General features: G+C 39.5%; 1 protein-coding gene across 6 annotated transcripts in view; it reads left to right on the top strand.

The window, feature by feature from the left end:
• The window catches only part of PCSK5 (proprotein convertase subtilisin/kexin type 5), a 452855-nt gene that overhangs the window by 296707 nt on the left and 135408 nt on the right, over positions 1 to 20740 (top strand). The window contains exon 21 of one of the 6 annotated variants that reach the window (XM_036893452.2): positions 1595 to 4242. The exons of the other annotated variants lie outside the window; for them this stretch is intronic. Coding sequence (XP_036749347.2) covers positions 1595 to 1710 — 116 coding nt within the window. The 3' untranslated portion in view covers positions 1711 to 4242. Of the gene's footprint in view, positions 1 to 1594; positions 4243 to 20740 lie in introns of those variants that run through there. 6 annotated transcript variants of the gene reach the window in all.

Here is a 20740-nt window from a genome sequence, read left to right as displayed (position 1 = left end):
AGATGGCAGTACAGCACAGGGAAAATAGTCAATGCTATTAGTGATATAAAAGATATTAAAATATATTTGTATGTTGACAGTAACACTTATTGGGGTGAGCATTTAACTATGTAGTTAACAGTCAAGTCACTACATTATACATCTGAAACCGATATAATACCATATATCAACTTTGCTTCAATAAATGTTAAAAAAAAAAAAACTACGCAGGTGATGGCAGTGATAGAACATCACTTAGAGTCTCATTTCTGTGGTGCATCACGGGTGATGTGGCGTCCTCATAGCTTTTCTGCCATACGATTGTTCTGGCAGCGATGGGCCAGACACGCTCAGGTTCTGTGTTCAACCTTTCCTTGGCCAGGGCCAATTCTTAGGACACAGCAGTGGGGTGAGAGGACTGGGGTGAAGGCATCCTGTGGACCATGTCAGTATCACTTTTTACTTAAAAACAGGGTTCCCCTTTACCTGAATATGACCAGAATTTTTCTAAGTTAGTAATCAGAAAACTGGGGAAGATTTCAAGTGATTAACCCAGAAGATCCACTGTGGCTTGAAATTTTCACCCACAGCACTTCGTACCAGGCATTTCAAGGTCTGTGATACTTTAACTGCTTTCCCTAAACCATGGCACACAGGGAAGAAGTTATGCCAAATGGCATTTTGGTAAAAATGGAGTGTCAGGATCATGGGTCAAAGTGGAAAATGAAGAACCGTATTTATGATGAGTCCATTTTCAGGTCACTTAAAGAGTAAGATCATTGATGGCTCACTAAACTTTCCAAATCATGTGGCAATTGTACTTAGTGATATACTACTATTTATTATCCTTCAACTGTCATATTTCAATGATTCTAAGACATACTTTTTTTACATTTTAACATCTCTGAAATAAGAAGCATCTTCTATTTCATGGCAGTTTACAACTGCTTTTGACCAGCAGGTTGATGTGACATAGTTATCATTGCTAGTAAGCTAGGCACATAGTTACTACTTCCAGTGTTGAATTTAGTTGCAGTTCAAAATAGCTTTAAAAAATTAAGCTATTATTCCGTAGTCAGAGGAAGAGTTATTACATAAGCATAGAAACAAAACAGCCTGTTATTTAAGTTTAATATGTCAATAAATACAAAATGAATACTGTAATTAATAAAAGACAATCGTGTCACCATTAAGAAGCATTTTTTATTCTTGGTAATACTTAAAATAGTAGTGCATTTTAAATCCAGTGTCTTAGATTCAATGAAATATAGTATAAATGACTATATACTCTCTGCTCTAGGTAATTCTGTAAAGAAAAATTCCTTGCCTATGTTATTGTTGATTTCTAATTTATTCTTTCTCTAATCTTTTTTCCTTCCATCATGGATATCAATCACATTTACCGTTGGACTGCAATCTCTCTCCTTGAAAAACTATGCGGTTGACTGAAATCACTTTGGGTGGATCAAATTTCCTCCTTGTTGACTGCTCCTGAATGATCTCTTCCAATCCCCCAATCTGCCTCTCTGGCCAATCACATCCTTCCTCCGTGTGTGCACATCATGCTGCTCTCGTCCTGAACTGCCCCCTCTCTCTTGCTGACTCCCTGGAAAAGCAACGGAAGAGTCCTGGGCCGAAGGAGGCTTCTGTATGCTAGTCAAAAAGAACAATCTGTGCCAACGGAAGGTTCTTCAACAACTTTGCTGCAAAACATGTACATTCCAAGGCTGAGCTGCCATCCTAGATTTCTTTGTTCCTGTAGATTTATAGATTACTCCATATTATTATTAAAAAGAAAAAAAAGGCAAAAAAAAAAAAAAGCAAGCCACCTCTCTCTTTTTTGTTCTCTTTTCTCTCTTTCTCAAATTTGTGCAGGGAGATGGTGAACTGTTTTGTCAGAACTTAAATGGAAAAAAAAATAATAAACCTACAACAAGCTACCTTTTATAACTGGGTGTTTCGTGCTGAACAGCCAGAACCACAGAGACAGTATTGTATGACCAAAGCATTTGATGCCAAAATTTGACGTTAAAGTAATGATTTGATTTCCTGCCCTGGTTTTGAAGGTCCATTTTTTTTTTTCCTTTTGCATTTACTTGCTTGTTTCCCCGTTTGAGACGCCTAAACATACCTTCCAAAAACTTCACAAGAGTAGACATAGATCAAAATGAAACAGAAAGCTTTTGCATCTGTCATTTTCCATGACTCCACCGTTGGGGGAAATGGCAGACCACGGGACCCAAGGGCATCGAGATCATCCCACAGAGTTGTGTTCAGTGTCATTTGTCTTAGTTTCTCACAGTTTAACAGTAACAGTTCCCACACATAACCCACTTTATGCATTATGTGCTGGTTTTGGCATTATACTCACTTGATAAGTCTGCTTCACTGGTTACATCAGATTTACTTGCTGCTATTGGCTTCTCCAGTGTCCACTGGCTTATTTTACACACAGCTGGTCAAATGGGATTGCTCTGCATAGCCAAATTGGGAGGGACAGAATGCAGTGCTACCCAAAACAGCTGAGACTGACCCAGCTCCCCCCAGATCTGGAGTGTTCACTCTGTAGGCCCTGCACAATCTCTTGGTGCTATCTAGCCATTATCCCCATAGCATTTTTTTTAAAGGCCATCAGAAATTCCATTTATTGCGGTGGGAAGTGTTTTGAACATGATGCAGGAAATTCCTTCCTAGAATCAAAAGTTTCTAAAAGGTCCTGTATTTTTTAAGAAATGGAATTTATTTAAATAATATTTAAGCTCATGCCCAAGTTGGCTGGGCAACCTTTTTTCAATGGTGCTTATTAGAAGTTCATTCATCTTGTCATTTTAAGAAAATAAAACTGGAAATTGAATATGGGCGGCATGATTGTACCCTCCTGCTTCTGTTCTTTTCCCACTCTTCTGTCCCTTTACAACCAACCGTACTGTGGTACACCTGTCTCCTGGATGTCACTGAGACATTCTGTTTTCTTAGAAATATTCTCACTGGTTTTCTATGACTCCCCAAACACATCCTGGAATCTAGCAGAATGAATTGTGCAAAAACTGTTTTGGATCAGTGGTCAGAAATGAGGAAACCTGGTAGATCTTTTTACCAATTCTGAGTTTCTCTCTGTTTAGGGAAGAATAGCCTGGTATCAAGTTTTTTCATTTTTCATATCAAAGCTCCACTGGTGACCACATCTCCTTTGGGAGGGACCAGCCATGTTGCAGGCTTTATACTTCCAAAAGCCTCACTTCCAAGATGCCAGTGGTCTCACAGCTGAGAAGGGGAATGAGGTCACTATAGATTTATTCTGGGAAGGAACTGGGAAGTGGGGTCTAAGGTCCCCGTCCAAGCAGCAAGCTAGTAAAAAAACTACCTTGAAAATATTCATTCCTAGACATCAAAGTTAACATCTAGCCCAAGGTGAATAATAAGTAAACAGATTACTGACCCTCTTAATAGCAGTGTAGTGATACCGAGTCACATAATGATTTGTTAAGTAACTAAGGAATCCAGTGATTTTGCTGAGCAATTTTCCTCATCACAAAACTGTAGGCTCTTCTGACCCAAAGAAAGCAAATTGGTCCTGAGCATAGCATATAGAGTCTTACATTTATTTAAAGGCACATCTCTAAGTGGACAAATGTAAGTACAAACCTAAAGTAAGGTCAAGCAGATGGCAAAATCAGATTTGCCTGCAAAGAAATCCATTTAACTGAACCAGCCCATAATATTTGAGGCAGAAAGTTGCTATGATAGGAAAGAGAAAAATGATGTCTGTATTCTTAGACAAATACTCATCAATATGACAGCAGAATTCACTGGGGTCCACCATTATGTGTTTCATTTCCCACTGACCATGCAGGCGCACACCATGGAAATACTGGTTTAACTACTAGTGTGTTACTGCCTCATTTAGCTACAGAATATTATTAACTAGAACATAATGCTTTCAAAGTTTAAGTTAATGTTATATATTATGTATAAATATATATATTCATAATGAGATATATGTAATGCATAGTACAAAGTTTGGAGACTTAACAAATGCTCTAACCTCCTAGAGACGAAAGTCCTATCTTCTGTTTTCTTTTGTCTAATTAGTGATCCATTGTTAAATCATCCAAACCCACTTTTACTGAAAAATACTGTACATGTGTAAAATGTTCAGTTGTTTTTTTGTAAAATATAGTAGAACGGTTGTAATTGATACTGGCCAAAATCAATGTTATTCCATATTTTATTTTTTCTATTAAATTAACCTAAGTTCCTGTTTATCTGATCTGTTTATACCCATATGTAAACATCTCTGAAAGGGTGAGGTAATGAGAAACTTCCGTTTCCACATCAAAGCTGAGTATGAAGGAAAGGGCAGAGATGGATGAAGCATCCGAAAAAAGTTGGAAAAGAAAGGGTGAGCAGAGGAGGGAACTGAAAAAGAGGAAGTAACAGCCACGTAAGAAAGGAACAGATTAGACATGGTCGTAAATTTGTGTTAAATCCCAATTTTAGAAAGCAGGTTGTGAGAATCAACATAAACTTGGTGCCATTTCTGTTGGCTTGTGCGGATGCCACCCTAGTGTGTGGGCCACTCTTCTGTTGGGTGTCCCCCTAGCCATGGCCCACTGCATACCCACCAGTGGGGTAGATGGGGGGTGGGCACCAAGGAACTGGACATAAGGACATGGGGGATTAAAGGAGATGTTAAAGGAGACTTAAAGCTGTTAAAGAAGAAGACCTTGTTCAGTTTGCTGATATCCTGTGTAAAGTAGACCATGGCTGTATCCCTGGGTGCCTACATGATGACTTTATCTAAAATAAATCTCTGTGATATGCCACAGGGTGGGACTGTATAGTTAGCAAGAAAAAACTATACATTACAGATCTTTGCAAACCCTGCTTGAGATTCAGGCACTAACCCTGAAGATTGAATGCCCTGCTTTTTGGGAGAAGAAATGAGAAATCAGCAAAAGTGACACACAAATTTAGTTCCAATTAGGTTGAAAGATCTGAGGACACAGAAAGGGGTAAGAAAGCCTCTGCTGTCATGAAATCCCACCATGGGGAAAAACTAATTTCACTCACCATTTACTATATGAGCTGCATAACATGGGAATATAAACTATGTAAATAGGTCCTCTCGTAATGCTCACACAAACTCCAGAGCAGGGGTGTGCATGTATCATCCACTCTTTACAAACAAGAAAGCTGAAGGCATATGGACTTGAAATAAAGTGATTGAGATTACACATCCTGACTCAGAATAATAAAGATTTAATTTAACAGTAAGAATTAACACTAAATAGTGAATTCTAGGTCTCGAATGGGACACTAAGTTAAGTTCTGATGGGCAGAAATACCTTTGAATTTGACTGGTTAAGGCGAGTTTCCTAGAGCAGGTGGAACCAGAATTAGCTGTTGGGGGATGGCTAAACCTTCACTAAGCTGAGGGTTAAGAGCAGCAGGAACATTACCAGTGAACTTGCTGCATAAGAGATGTTCAGAGAAGTAAATTATTTTAGTGGTTTTAAACTAATTAGTCCCTTGCTGCAGGGACAGTGATTCAACATTTGATGGATTAATCCAGAAGAATCTACATTTTGACACTTTCCAAAAGATGAATAATGCACCCATCCTCAACTTCACAACCATGGACCACCTTGCTTATTATCATCAGTATCCATCTATGGACTGAACAGAATTTTCTATTCACCCTAGTATTAGGGGCTTGCCAGGCTGCTAATCATTTCTAACAGTGGACTCCCTGTTTTCCACTCAAAAGTCTACTCTTTGAGGAGCTTGCAAATTGAGTGCTTAGTAGAGAAGGGGAGGTGAGTGTTGTAGTAACCACTAAATTAAAATTTCTCAGCCAAGTGAGCAACACTTCGGGCACATCTGAGTGTGGAAATGTTTAACACCTTATTCTCCTCACGTAAAATGAATATCATGCAGCTAAAATATAAGTAGGCATGCATTTTTAACTGCCTTTGTATTCAGCTTCACACAAAGGGCAATGACAAAGAGCAGCTTGATGAAGATGGAGAAAACTGGAGGCAATTTTAAGCTGATCTGGTCAGTTCAAGGCCTCCTACCTCCATCCTGGAATACAAAATGGCAGAGGGAGCGCGAAGTCGAGCTGCAATGTGACCTCACCTGGCCCAAGTGAGCTCTGGGCCCCAAATTCACTATGTGTCGATGACAGAAAGTATAAACCTGCTTCTCTTCCCTGGTTGACATCCATTTCCAAATGTTATTTTTGTTGCAAACCCATAAAATACGAAGTTCTCAGCAGAATACTTTGGAGCCATTGACAAATTTGGCAGGGCAAAGCCAAGGTAGACTTGATCTCACTGAGGCTCACTGGAGCTATTTGGCACTCGAAATGGGGCTGTAATCCTTATAATTACGTCTCCTCTTAATCATAAGAGATGAAGATCTGCCCTGAACAAATTCTTGGGCAAGAAGAGTTAGGCAGCATCATTGAGTCTCAGAATGTCAGTCTAGGGCCTGGAAATGCCAGCAGTTCCTCCCTATTCTCTACCTGCAAGGGACTTAGAAGACTTGACTCTTACTACTGAATGATTTTCTTGCCAGGTCTCTTCTCTAAAGGGCCATTGTTTTGGAGCAATTGTTGCTTATACAGGGCAACAAAAGGATATTTTGCATCCTTCTAGAAATTTCCAGAAATATTCTTGGAGGCCTTAACTGTAAGATCTTTTCTCATTATAGAAAAGAGTACGTTATCTTAGGAATACAGTGTTTTAAGGTGACAGAGTTTCACTAAAATGACTTTATCATTTGGCCCCCAGAAAAATCAGAGGCCTATAGAGATTAACTTTCTGTTGCAAGAGTCACAGCTAGTAAAGGGTGTGGCTGGGACTCAAAAACCCACAATGTCAGCCTTCTGCATAACAATGCCTCCTTTTAAAGACTGCCAGAACAAAAACAAGTCTGTGTTACATACCTTGCAAGGCAGGGTGAAGAGCCTTTTCCCACGTGCAGACAGAAAGTGCACTGAATCCCCGAACTTGTTTTTTTCTCCTTCTGAGCTCAAATTAATTGCTTCCATAAGTAAAAATTGAGCCCAGTCATATGCCAAGCTCAAGTCATCCTTGCCCTCCTCAAGCATATGGCCTAATTGGGGATACAGACACAAAACACGTGGTTATAATATGCAGCTATTTAAGAAAAGGGCATAAAACATGTTGGGAGTCCAGAGGAGCAAGCTTGCTTCAGTTCAGTGTTAAAGCACCCACACCCTTGTGCCACAGCTTTCTAAGCATATCCAAAAACAGCATATATCAAAAATGCAGTTTTCTCTAAAATGTGCAAAATCAAATTATATTTTAATTAAATATCTAACAAATGTAACATGTCATACTAGTCCATTGCAACTCAACTCTTAAGGAATCCCATATAATTAAATTTAATGTAGGAAAAGGTGAATTTTAATATGTTTGATATGATAAGAGCTAGGAGAACCCAGGATCTGTTGGGATCTTCATATAACCCTGCAAAGAGGGGAGAAATTTACTATGTTCATGCTGGGGAGTGGGAGATTTTTAATATGTATTCCTGCTCTCTTTCCTCAGGATTCCCACATACAGATCCAAATAGCTACTTGACATCTCAAAATTAACATGTCCGAAATAGATTTCAGACTCCCCAGTCCCCTGAATATTATTTAACTGAATGTCTCCCCATCTCAGAAATGGTATTGCAATCCAGCCAGCCAGTTGCTCAAACCCCAAACCTAGGATCCCTCTTTTCTCACCTCCAGACAAATCCATTAGCATGGTCCCATCGACCACACCGCCACATTCTTTCTAAATGGTCCACTTCTCGCCGATCACACCGTCACGGTCCATCCGGGACAACAGCAGGACCCTCCTAATGGGGCTCCCTGCTTCCCTCTCCCACGCTTTCCTCTTCTTTTTCTCTCCCCCTCCCACCCCCATCCATTCTCCTCGGGGTTAACAGACTACTATTACAAACGAAATCCAATGTCACCTCTCTCCTCCTGGTCGCTGAGAATAAAATCTGAACTCCTTCCCTGAGGCCCTTCTGATCTCTCCTCATGCCCACCTCCCCCTGCTTCTCATGCTCTGGTCACACCAACGTTTTTTTGCTCTTCAAACAAAACTAGCTTATTTCTGCATCCAGACCCATGCTCTTCCCATGCCTGGGTTCTTCTCACCCTATAGGTCTCAGTTCAAAAATAGTTTCCTCCACCACTCTTGCCACACCTGCCCGCCTTTTCCGGTATTTTCATAGCACTTACCACAGCAGAACATTCTATGGTTCATTTACTTGTTTATCATCAGTCTCCCACTAGAACGTCGGCACCGTGAGAGCTGGGGTTTGTCCATCTTGTTCACAGCTGTATTTTATATGTCTAGCACTATGCCTTGCTTAATAAGTATTTGTGGAATGAATAAAAAGACAAATGAGAAGTGACATTTGACCCGAGTCTTGAAGGATAAGTAGGAGTGTTTAAGTCAAAAAAGGCGAGGATGCTGAAGGATTCTCGACAGAACCAATACGAAGGCGCGAGAGCAGCAAAGGGCTTGTGGACTGAGATGGCAAGAAGGGGGCGGGGCAGGCTGCTGGAGGCGGGGATGGAGAGACCACTGAGGCCAACCTGTAAAGGGCCCTGGATGGGCTGTTGCCCTTCCTCCACCTTCTTGTCATCAGAGTCCGCAACCCTCAGAGAGGTTAATGGACTGACTCACGGATCCTATCAAGTCAGCCTGTGGCCTCCTGCCAACATACTCAGGAAGCATTCACTCAGACAGAACGCTGAGGCGACCATATTTGCTTCCGTTCTCAGGGCACTGATGGCTACCCTGAGCCAGCTAAATGAAAGGCTGGGGTATAAGCAGGGCTCACATGAAAGGAGGCAGCCTCTCTTCTCTGGGATGTCCTTGGCAAGAGCAATAAATTTGGCAAGGTTTGTTTGCAAGACTAGATTTGGGGACAAGGGCTTGCTCAGAATCTTTGTTGCCTTCAAAGAGAAAACCCGTTGACCTCTAAACTGTCGTTACCAGAGGAGAGTAAAAGGAAAGCAGATGATGTCCTAGCACCTCCCCTCCCTAACAATGGAAATAATCACCGCCCCCATGTACGGAGTACTTTCTGTGTGCTAAACACTGCTGGATGCTTTCTAGAGGTTATTTCAGGCAGTACTCCCAATTGCCTGACTTTATCATCTTTTTACAAATGAAGAGCCAGATGAGGTAAATGCCTAAGGCATCCTGGTGATAAATGGAAAATCTAGGATTAATTTAAATCCAGGCAATCTGAGATCAGAGTCTCGGGGAGAAATGCAAGAGCCAAGGAAGATGTCTGTCAAAATAGCCTTCAGGACATGACCGTGGAGTTTGCGTCAGGATTATATATATTTCAGCTGGTCATGCCTGGTCCAGCGTCCCTGCTGTCTCTTGTGAGCACAGCAACATCCACCCATGACTACACACCGTGTCCTCACATGCAGTGCTTTGTGTGACCAATCCAGTTGAAATCAGTATCATCATGACAATTAGTAGTAACCAATGGGCCATGTGAGCAAAAGAAATCAGAATGGACCTAAGGGAAATGAGGATGCACTGCCTCCTTTCATGATAATTTTTCTCTGGGAAGCATCATTTGCATTCGCTAGCCCCAAATGATATGAGGAAGACGTAGGATGGAGATTTGGCGAACACAGAGAAACATTACCATGCTATACCGTGAGCTACTCTGACAAATCTGGTAAAACGCATTCTGTCCAGGTGGTATTAAGCAGGAATTTCTTGCCACCTGAATCACAACTCTTGCAATATAATAAAGGCTAAACCAATCAAGAAAATGTAAGGCATTTTATTTTATAGGAATGTGATTTTTTCATTGACTTGTGTCGTGAAAAGAGCCACAAATATGACAGAAACCAGAAGTTGTCCTGCGCATCTTCTCTACCACTCCCACATCTGATCCATCAGCAAGTAAAGATGATTCTGTGCCCAGAATATGTCCTGCATCTGTTTTCTGTCACTCAGCTATGCTGCCCCCATCCTAGTCCACACCTCCCGGGGTCAGGCTACTTCTCACCTGGGCTGTTGCCACACCTAACTAGCCTCCCTGAGTGCACGACTGTGCCACACTCCAAATGTCTTTACCTTTTTCCTCTAATCTATTCTATTATAGCAGCTGGAGTGCTCTTTTTAAAATTTCAAAGCCCACACAAAACTCCACTGTTTAAAACCCTTCCATGGCTTCCCATTTCAGTTGGAATAATGTCGAAATTCCTTTCCATAGCCAATCTGACTCACCTCACAGCTCTCTAAGCTCATTTCATGCCATTCTTTCCCTCTCTTCATACTTCCCAGACACCCTAACTTTCCCTGACTTTTCTATTCTGCTTTGTGCCTTAGAACTTTCCCAAATGCCATTCCCCATATTTTAATGCTATCCTGTCCCTACTCATCTATACCTTTCTAGGACTCATTTATTATTTGGGCCTTGGTTTAAATGTCACTTCTGCATTTCCCAATCCTAGACAAGGTTAAATCTCCTTATTATAAGCTCTTATGAAAGCCTGTAGTGTACTTTCACATCACTCATATTATAAATACCTAGTTAACTGTAGGAGTATTTGTTTAATGTAATTCTCACTATAAAATTTATTCTATGGGGGCAAGATCTGCAAATGTCCTATATCTCATAAGTCTAGCAAGTTGTCTCTTATAGAGTAAGTACTTGATAACTTTGATCAATAAATGAATAAGTCAATGAGTAATTAAGTGCGTAACTGAGCATATGACAGAGAGGAAACAGCACTGGCCCAGACACTAGGACAACTAAGTTCTAATCTTGATTCTGTGTAACTTCAGCATAGCCCTCTAGGTGTCTATACCTCAGTTTCTCCATCTTCAGCATCATCCCTGTGAACCTTTCCAGCCTTTCTACTTGGTGTGGAGGGAAAATCCCAGAAGATTTCATGGGAATTCTATTCCTGGCCCTAAAATACACAGAAAACCTTCTGCACAAACACAATAAAGCTGAACACTTTAGGTCTTGCATCTCAAAATATGGCAGCAGTGTCAGGGAGTCGGTTAGTATAATAGCAGGGTTCTCCAAATGTCTCCCCAAATTCCTATCCAGGTTATTTACTGCTGGGCAGTGACTATAGGTGAAATTAAAGGTTATCTGCTGACTTTAAAATAAGGACATCACCCTGAATTACCCATGTGAGCCCAAGACAGAGTCAGGCAGAAGGATGCAGTGGAAAGAGACAGATGAGACCTGAGGCAGAGGAGGGGACTGGAGAGACTCAAGATACAGGGAGGATTTGACCCACAACCACTGGCTTTTGAAAATGCAGGAAGGGGGACAGGCGCCAAGAAATACATGCAGCCTCTAGAAACAGAACAATCCCCAGCCAATAGGTGGTAAGGAAACAGGGACCATTGTCCTGAATTCTGCCATCAACCTGAATAGTCTTGGAGCAGATTTATTCTCAGCACTGCCAGAAAGAATGCAGCCTGTGACACCTTGATTCCAACCTTGTAAAACCCAGAGAACAGCAGCTGAGCCACACTGTGCCCAGACTTCCAACCTACTTAACTGTGAGATAATACATGGGTGTTCTATCAAGCCACAAACTTCACACTACCTTGTTACAGCACCAAAAGAAAACTAATACACATTAACTCATCTTCATAGCCGTGGCCTGAAGGGCAGGACTCTAATTAAACACATACGGAAGGGCCCACTGTAATCTTCAGAGACCTCGGAGGAGCTATCTTTGCATGCTCCCTCTCCCATGCTGCAGAGTGCCCGTGTCTCCCAGAGGGAAGCTTGTACAGATGTCCAGTGCACCATTTTTTGGCCGCAGCCCAGGGAATGCCTCTTGATCGCCTAACTCTGATGGCCAGCAGGAACTTGAATTCCTGGGTCTCATGGGACTGTAACTAACAGACAGTTCACAGCTGGCTACCATCCCCATGGTACCTGTGCAGAGAGCAGACTGAAACACATCCCCAGCCTGTCTGTGAAAGAGTCCTACAGGCTTGCTTAGAGCTTTGGCCTGAGGGGCAGGGTTCTGGTTTGGCACACATCTAGGGGCCTACTGAGATGCCCTCCTGGAATAGAGGCTAGTGGATGCCATCTTCACACTCTTCCTTTGCCTCATGCCAAGTGGCCGGTATCTCCTGGAAAGGAACTTGCATACTTGTCTGGTGCCCTGATTTTTGTGACTGCCACCAGGGGATACCTCTAGATCACCTGCTGTGGTAGCAAGTGGGACTTATATTTGCAGTCTTGCTGCACTGTATATATTTGCATACTTTAAAAGCTGCTGCCTGAGGGTCTCACTTCCAATCAGCCTGAACCTAGGTTCCTCCCTTTGGGACACTGATAGCTGTTGGCATTCCGTCAAGTACTGGGAACCACTAAACATAAAATAGGCTGCTTGGACAATCACAAAGATTTGAAAGATAACCAAGAGCTATGGCAAGGTTGAGCAATAAGGTTCATCTCTTACACAAGGCCACTCCTTCAAGACCAGGAGAAGTGGCTGTTTTATGCATAGATGCCAACACAGAAAGTCAAATAAAAAGAAGAACAGAGATTAAATCTCAGAAAAAGTCCTTAATGAAATGGAGATAAGAGATTTACCTGATAAAGAGTTCAAAATAAGAGCTATATGTTCATCGAACTTAGAAGAATAGATGAACACAGTGAGATCTTCAACAGAGACAGAAAATACAAGAGAGTACCAAATAAAAGTCACAGAGCTCAAGAATACAATAACTGAACTGAACAGTACAACAGAGAGTTCAACAACAGAGTAGATGGAGTGAAAGAAAGGATCAATAAACTCAAAGACAAGGAAGAAGAACTAGCCCAAGCAGAGCAGCATAAAGAAAAAAGGCTGAAGAAAAAAGTGAAGAGAACTTAAGGAGCTTATGGGACAGCATCAAGCAGACCAACATTCTAATTATAGGGGTCCCAGAAGAAAAGAAATAAAAGGGGCAGAAAACATGTTTGAAGAAATAAAGGTTGAAAAATTCCCTAACTGGAAGGAAACAGACATCCAAACCCCAGAGAGTTCCAAATAAGATGAATCCAGACACCCACAATGGTATACATTACAGTTAAGGTATCAAAAGTTAAGACAAGAAGAAAATCTTAAAAGAAGAAAGAGAAAAACAACTTCTTACATACAAGGGAACTACCATAATAAGACCATCAGATTTTTCAGCAGAAGGGAACTTTTCAGGCCAGAAGGGAGTGGCAATTTTCAACACTCAAAGTTCTGAAAGAAAAAAGAACTCCCAACCAAGAATAATACCCAGCAAAGTTGTCATTCAAAATAGAAGAAGGGACAGAGTTTTCCAGATAAGCAAAACCTAAAAGAGTTTATCACCACTAATTCAGCCTTACAAGAAATATTGACAGGACTTCTTTAAGCTGAAAAGAAAGGGTGCTAATTACAAACAGGAAAACATATCTGGTAAAGATAAATGTATAGTAAAATTTAGAATAATTAATGTAAAAATGGTGGATTAACTGCTTATAAAGTTAGGAGGAGAGTTAAAAAGACAAATATAGTAAAAATAACCATAACTAAAAGAGTTACGGGATACACAAGATACAAAAATGTAAATTATAACATCAAAAACATAAATTGTAGGTGGGGAGGGAGTAAAAATGTAGAGCTTTAAAATGTATTCAAACTTAAGTTGTTATCAACTTGAAATAGATTGCTAGAAATATAAGTTGTTATATGTAAACCTCATGTAGTCACCAATCAAAAGCCTATAGTAGATATACAGAAGATGAATAAAAAGGAACCAAAGCACACCACCACAGAAAATCACCAAATCACAAAGGAAGAGAGCAAGAGAAGAAGAAAGGAACAGAATAACTACAAAAAAGCCAAAAAAAAATTACAAAATGAAAATAATACCTATTTATAATTACTCCAAATGTATATGGACTAAATGCTCTAATCAAAAGACAGAGTGACTGAATGGAAAAAATTAAAATAAGACCCATATATATGCTGTCTACAAGAGACTCACATCAGATGAAAGGGCAAGGACCAGCCTGAAAGTGAAGGGATAGAGAAACATATTCTGTGAAAATGGAAACCAATAGAAAGCTGGGGCCACTATACTTATATATATATATAAGATAAAATAGACTTTAAAACAAGGCTTTAAGAAGAGACAAGGCCATTATAAAATGATAAGAGGTTATTCCAACAAGAAGATATAACATTTGTAAATATTTATGCACCTTATGTAAGAGCACTTAAACATATAAAACAAATATGAACAGAACTAAAGGGAGAATAGATAGCACTATAATAGTAGGGGATTTTAATACCCCATCAATGGGTAGATTATCCAGATTTAAATTCAAAAAGGAGAATTGGCCTTAAACATGAGCAGATGGACTTAACAGATATATACAGAACATTCCATCCCAAACCAACAGAATATACATTATTCCAAGCACACATGGAACATTCTCCAGATAGATCATATGTTAGGCCACAAAACAAGTCTTAATAAATTCAAGAGACTGAAATCATTTCAGGCCTCTTTTTTGACCACAGTGGTATGAAACCAGAACTCCAATACAAGAAAAAACTAGACATTTCACAAATACATGGAGATTAAGTAACATGCTACTGAGAAACCAGTGAAAGTCAAAGTCAATGAAGAAATAAAAAGAAATAAAAAAAAATACCTTGAGACAATAAAAGTGGAAAAACAGCATAAAAAAACATGGTATGCAGCAAAATCAGTTCTAAGAGGGCAGTTCATAAAGATAAATGCCTACCTCAAGAAAGAAGGAAAATCTCAAACAACCTAACTTTTTACCTCAAGGAACTAGAAAAGAAGAATAAACAAGGACCAAAGTTAGTCAGAGGAAAGAAATAAAAAATATCAGAGCAGAAATAAATGAAATAGAGACTAAAAATTTAAAAACATGAATGAAACTGAGAGCTGGTTCTTGGAAAATATAAAATTGATAAACCTTTAACCAGACTCACCAGGAAAAAAAGAGAGGACTTAAAATTAAAAATGGTCACATGAGTGTATACACAGGTCAAAATTCATTGAACTGTACACTAAGATTTGTGCATTATACTGTATGTAATTTGATTAAAAATAAATACATTTTTTTAAGTGAAAGAGGAGATGTTACAACTGACACCACTGAAATACAAAGGACCATAAGAGACTACTAGGAACAATCATACACCAACAAACTGGACAACCTAGGTGAAATGGATGAATTCCTAGAAACATACAACCTACCAATCATGAAAAAATAGAAAATCTAAACAGTTTAGACCAGTTACTAAGTAAGGAGATTGATTCAATAACACACACCTCCCCTGCAAAGAAAACTCTGGGACCAGAGAGCTTCGCTGGTGAATACTACCAAACACTTGAAGAAAAATTAATACTAATACTTCCTAAATGCTTCCAAAAAAAATACAATAAGAAGGAAAACTTGCAAACTCATTTCATGAGGCAAGCATTACCCTGATGTCAAAACCAGAGAAGGACAAACCACAAGAAAAGAAAATCACAGGCCAATATTCTCGCACAACATAGATGAAAAAATCCTCAGCAACATATTAGCAAATTGAATTTAATGGTACACTGAAAGGATCATAAACCATGATCAAGTTAGGATTTATTCCAGGGATGCAAGGATGTTTCAGTATCCACAATTCAATCAATGTGATTCACCACAGTAACAAAATGAAGGATAAAAATCATATGATCTAAATAGCCACAGAAAAAACATTTGTCAAAATTCAACATTCATTTATGATTTTAAAAAATACTCTAAATGAAGTGAGTATAAGGGGAGCATACCTCAACATAATAAGGTCCATTTATATCTGTGGCATCTTGCTGCACTGATAGACAGTGACTGCTTTGGGGTACGGGTGGGGACTTGATAATATGGGTAAATGTAGTAACCACATTGTTTTTTCATGTGAAACCTTCATAAGAGTGTATATCAATAATACCTTAATAAAAATTTAAAAAATTAAAATTAAAATAAGGTCCATTTATGACAAACCTATAGCTAAGACACACTCAAGGGTGAAAGCGGAAAGCTTTTCCTCTAAGATCAGGAACAAGACAAGGAAGCCCATTCTCACCTCTTTAGTCAACGTATATTGGAAATTCTAACCAGAACAAGTAGACAAGAAAAAGAAAAGGCATACAAATTGGAAAGGAAGTAGTAAAGCTGTCACTACTTGCAGATGACATGATATCATACACAGAGAACTCTGAAGGTGACACCAAAAAACTGTTAGAATAACAAAGTTTAGTAAAGTTGCAGGATACAAACTCAATATACAAAAATCTGTTGCATTTCTATACACTAATAATTAACAAGAAAGAGAAATTAAGAAAATAGTCCCATTTAAAAATGCATCAAAAAGAATAAAATATCCAGGAATAAATTTACCAAAGGAGGTGAAATATCTGTACACTGAAAACTACAAGACACAATAAAAGAAACTGAAGAAGACACAAATAAATGGAAAGATGTTCATGGGTTAGAAGAATATTGATAAAATATCCATACTGCCCAAAGCAATCTACAGATTCAATGTAATCCCTATCAAAATACCAATGGCATTTTTCACAGAACTAGAAGAAATAATCCTAAAATTTGTATGAATCCAAAAAAGACCCTAAATAGCCAAAGCAATGTTAAGAACAACAGAGCTGGAGGTATCATGCTCCCAGATTTCAAACTATATTTCAAAGCTATAGCAATCAAAATAGTGTGGCATAGAAACAGACACATATCTAATGAAACAGAATAGAGAGACCAGAAATAAACCCACTTATATATAGCCAATTACATTCTGACAAAGGATTCAAGAGTAAATAGTGGGTAAAGATGGTCACCTCAATAAACAGTGTTGGCATAACTGGAAAGCTACATGCAAAAGAATGAAACTGCACAACTATCTTATACCATACACAAAAACTAACTCAAAATGGATTATAGGTTTGAATGCAAGACATTAACCTGTAAAACTCCAAGAAGAAAACATAGGTGGTAAGCTTGACATTAATCTTGGTGATGATTTTTTAAATCTGACACCAAAAGTAAAGGCAACAACACGGCAATCAGACAACACAAAGAAATAAAAGCAATCCATATGATAATATTGAAAGGAAGAAGATAAACTGCCACTGTTTTCAGAGGACATAGACAAAAATCTCTTAAATATAAACATGAGCAACTTTTTCCTGAACACATCTCCTTGGGCAAGGGAAACAAAAGTAAAAATGAACAAATGAGACTACATCAAACTAAACACTTCTGCACAGCAAGGGAAACCATCAACAAAATGAAAGGACAATCTACCAAATGGGAGAACATATATGCAATTCATGTATCCAATAAGCAATTAATGTCCAAAATGTATAAGGAATTCAGTAGCAAAAAAAAACATGCAATCCATTTAAGCATGGGCAGAAACTCTGAATAGACATTCTAAGGAAGATATACAGATAGCCAGCAGGTACTTGAAGAGGTGCTTGACATTACTAATCTTAAGGGAAATATAAATCAAACCACAATGAGATATCACCTCACACCTATTATAATGGCTATTATCAAAATGACAAGAAATAATAAGTGTTGGGGAACATGTGGAAAAAAGGAAACCCTTGTGCACTGTTCCTGGGAATGTAAACTGGTACAGCCACTATGGAAAACCATATAGAGTTTCCTCACAAAAATTAAAAATAGAACCACTATATGATTCAGCAATTCCACTTCTGAGTATATAAATGGAAGAAAGATAATTATTATTTTGAAGAGATATCTGTTCACTGCAGCATTATTTACAATAACCAAGACATGGAAATATGTCCATCAATGAATGAATGGATAAAAGAAACATGGTGTGTATGTATGTACGTGTATGTGCATATATATATATGCACATACACACACAGGAATATTATTCAACCATAAAAAAGTATAAAGTCTTGCCAACTGTGACAACATGAATGGATCTTAAGGGTATTGTGCTAAGTGAAATAAGACAGAGAAGACAAACACTGCCTGTTCTTATATGTTGGAACAAACCAAAAACAAAAATAAACAAAAAAACCTGAGCTTATAGATACAGAGAACAGATTGGTGGTTGCCAGAGATGAGGAGTGGGTAATATGGGTGAAGAGGATCAAAAGGTCCAAACTTCCAGCTCTAAAATAAATAAGTCATGGGGATATAATGTGCAGCATGGTGACAATAGTTAATAATACTACTGTGCATATTTGAAAGTTGCTCAGAGAGGTCTTAAAAATTCTTATCACAAGAAAAAATGTTGTTAATTATGTATAGTGATAGATTTCAACTAGATTTATTGTGGTATCATTTCTCAATATATACAAGGATAAATCATTATGTTGTACACCTGAAATCAATGTATGTCAATTACACTCAAAAAATATTAAAAGAATTAATACAATTAGACTAGACCTATTCCATCAGAATATGCAATTTTGCAAGATCCCAAGATGATCTCTGAGCCCATCAAAGTTTGAGAAGCACTGCAATAGATGGACACTTCCACTGCTGCAAATTTCATGTTTTTAAAGTACGTGCACGGAGGAATCAGAATACTGAGTACCAATCCTTGGCTGGCAATTAACCGGCAGAGCTGAGACGAGTTAGTGGCTCTTCGGATCAAAGAAAGAAGTAATGAGCAGCTGAAGTGTTTCTGACTCCCAGCCTGTCAGTCTGATAGACCAGGGCCATTTGGCTGAAGTGTTAATTACAGAGTCTTGGAGAGAATTGGCTTCCCTATCTTTCAGTGTCTACAGGACTCACAATCCCCTGGAGATTGTTCAAACACAAGTTCCTGCCCACCTTGAGCTTCCAGTTCAGTAAGTTCCAGGTGGAAGATGAGAATTTACATTTCTAATAAATTTCCAGGAGTCACTGCTGGTCCCACCTTGAGAACCACTGGCACTGATGTTAGGCACAGGCCTACTGATTAGACTAGAGAGACCTAGGTTCAAATCCCAGTTCAGTCACTTACCATGTAACCTTGGATAAATTACTTAATCCCTCTAATCCTCACTTTCCTTGGCTATATAACAGCACAACTGCCCCACTGCTGAGGATGAAACGAGGTGATGCCCTGTGCTGCATAGGGGTGCATACAAAGTACCCCTCCTCCCTCGTTCTCTGTACCCACTTTTCCAGTGCTGCAGAACGCTCCATGTGACTTTCGGGCAGGGCTGCTGTGGGCCATTTGGGTGCAGGGCAGAGCACAGTGAATTCAACCTCCAGCTATCTCTTTCCAGAAGTCTCCTGCCTACAAGGGCAGCACTAAGGTGAATCTCAGGTGCTCCTTGGCCCCCTAATAGACAGGGAACAAGGCTATTGCCTGACACTGATCCTGCAAGAATGGTGTGTCTTGTGGCTTTGTGCCATGAAACTGAGAGGTTAAATGACTCAGCTCTAAATGGTGGCACTCCAGAGTCAGGACATCAGCTGATCTTCTATTTATGAATTGCATTTGGAATCTTGGTATATTAGTTTTCTATAGCTGCTGTAACAAATGGCCACAACTTAGTGCCTTAAAACAAATACATTTGTTCTTTTACATTTCTGAAGGTCAGAAGAAGACAATGGGTCTCACTGGGTAGACATCAAGATGTTGGTGGGACCAATGTCCTAGGAAGTCTTGGAGAGAATCAGCTTCCCTGTCTTTCAGTGTCTAGTCCTGTATTCCTTCCATGCCTTAGCTTGTGGGCCCTTCCTCCATCTTCAAAGCCAGCAGTAGCACCTTTAAATCTCTCTCCTCAGGTCATTACATCACATTCTTCTATAGTAAAATCTCCCTCTACATCACTCTTATAAGGATACTTGGGCCCACCTTGATCATCCAAGATAATCTCCTGATCTCGAGATATTTAGTTTAATCCCATCTACACAAATCCCTTTTACGAGATGATGTAACATTCAGACGTTCCAAGGATGAGGACCTGGACACCTTTGGGAGCCTTTTTTCAGCTTACCACACTTGCACAGGTCATGTAACCCTCCCACTTTTCCACCAGTAAAATAGAAATAGTAATATACCTTCAAGAATGGTACACTTTAAATCACAAAGAAATGTCCATCAGATTGTTACATTTTTCCTGCTACACCTTTGTGTTTCTCTGACATTAATTCATTAACTGTATTCATTTACTCACTTTTTATTAAACATCATGTGCCAAGTATTGTGCTAGGCACATGGAATGTACTATAATCCTGCCTGTATGGGTTTTACACTAAAATAAACAGAAAAATGTTAGAGATAAAAATGCTCCATGGATCAGTATGTGCTGTGAAAAGAAAAGAGGGGCAATAGCGATAGAACAAAGTGGGTTGACGTTCCCACTGGGAATGAGAGCAGAACTGGAGAAAAGGGCTGGAAGGAGACAGGAAGGTGTGAAACAGCCTAGAGCATCTGCAAAGGGCCAGGAGTTTCTCCCTATTGGAGCCCTGGGTGCAAGGAGTTAGGGTACTGTGTGAGCGAGATGAGCTGGCGATGCAGTCCAGCACTGACCATGAACAGCCCCGTGTGCCAGGTGAAGGATCTGGATTATATCATGTGCTCCGGGGAGCCACTGAAAGGTTTAAGCAGCAATAGCCCATCCCCTGCAGAGACTGAGGCTCCTAGCAGCAAATCCTGAAAGCTCTGGTCTCTTTACAGTTACTTGAATTTCAG

This window comes from Manis pentadactyla, chromosome 3, assembly GCF_030020395.1.
Source record: "Manis pentadactyla isolate mManPen7 chromosome 3, mManPen7.hap1, whole genome shotgun sequence".
Classification (NCBI taxonomy): domain Eukaryota; kingdom Metazoa; phylum Chordata; class Mammalia; order Pholidota; family Manidae; genus Manis; species Manis pentadactyla.
Note: the sequence above shows the minus strand (reverse complement) of the source record. Positions and strands in the feature narration are given on the sequence as shown.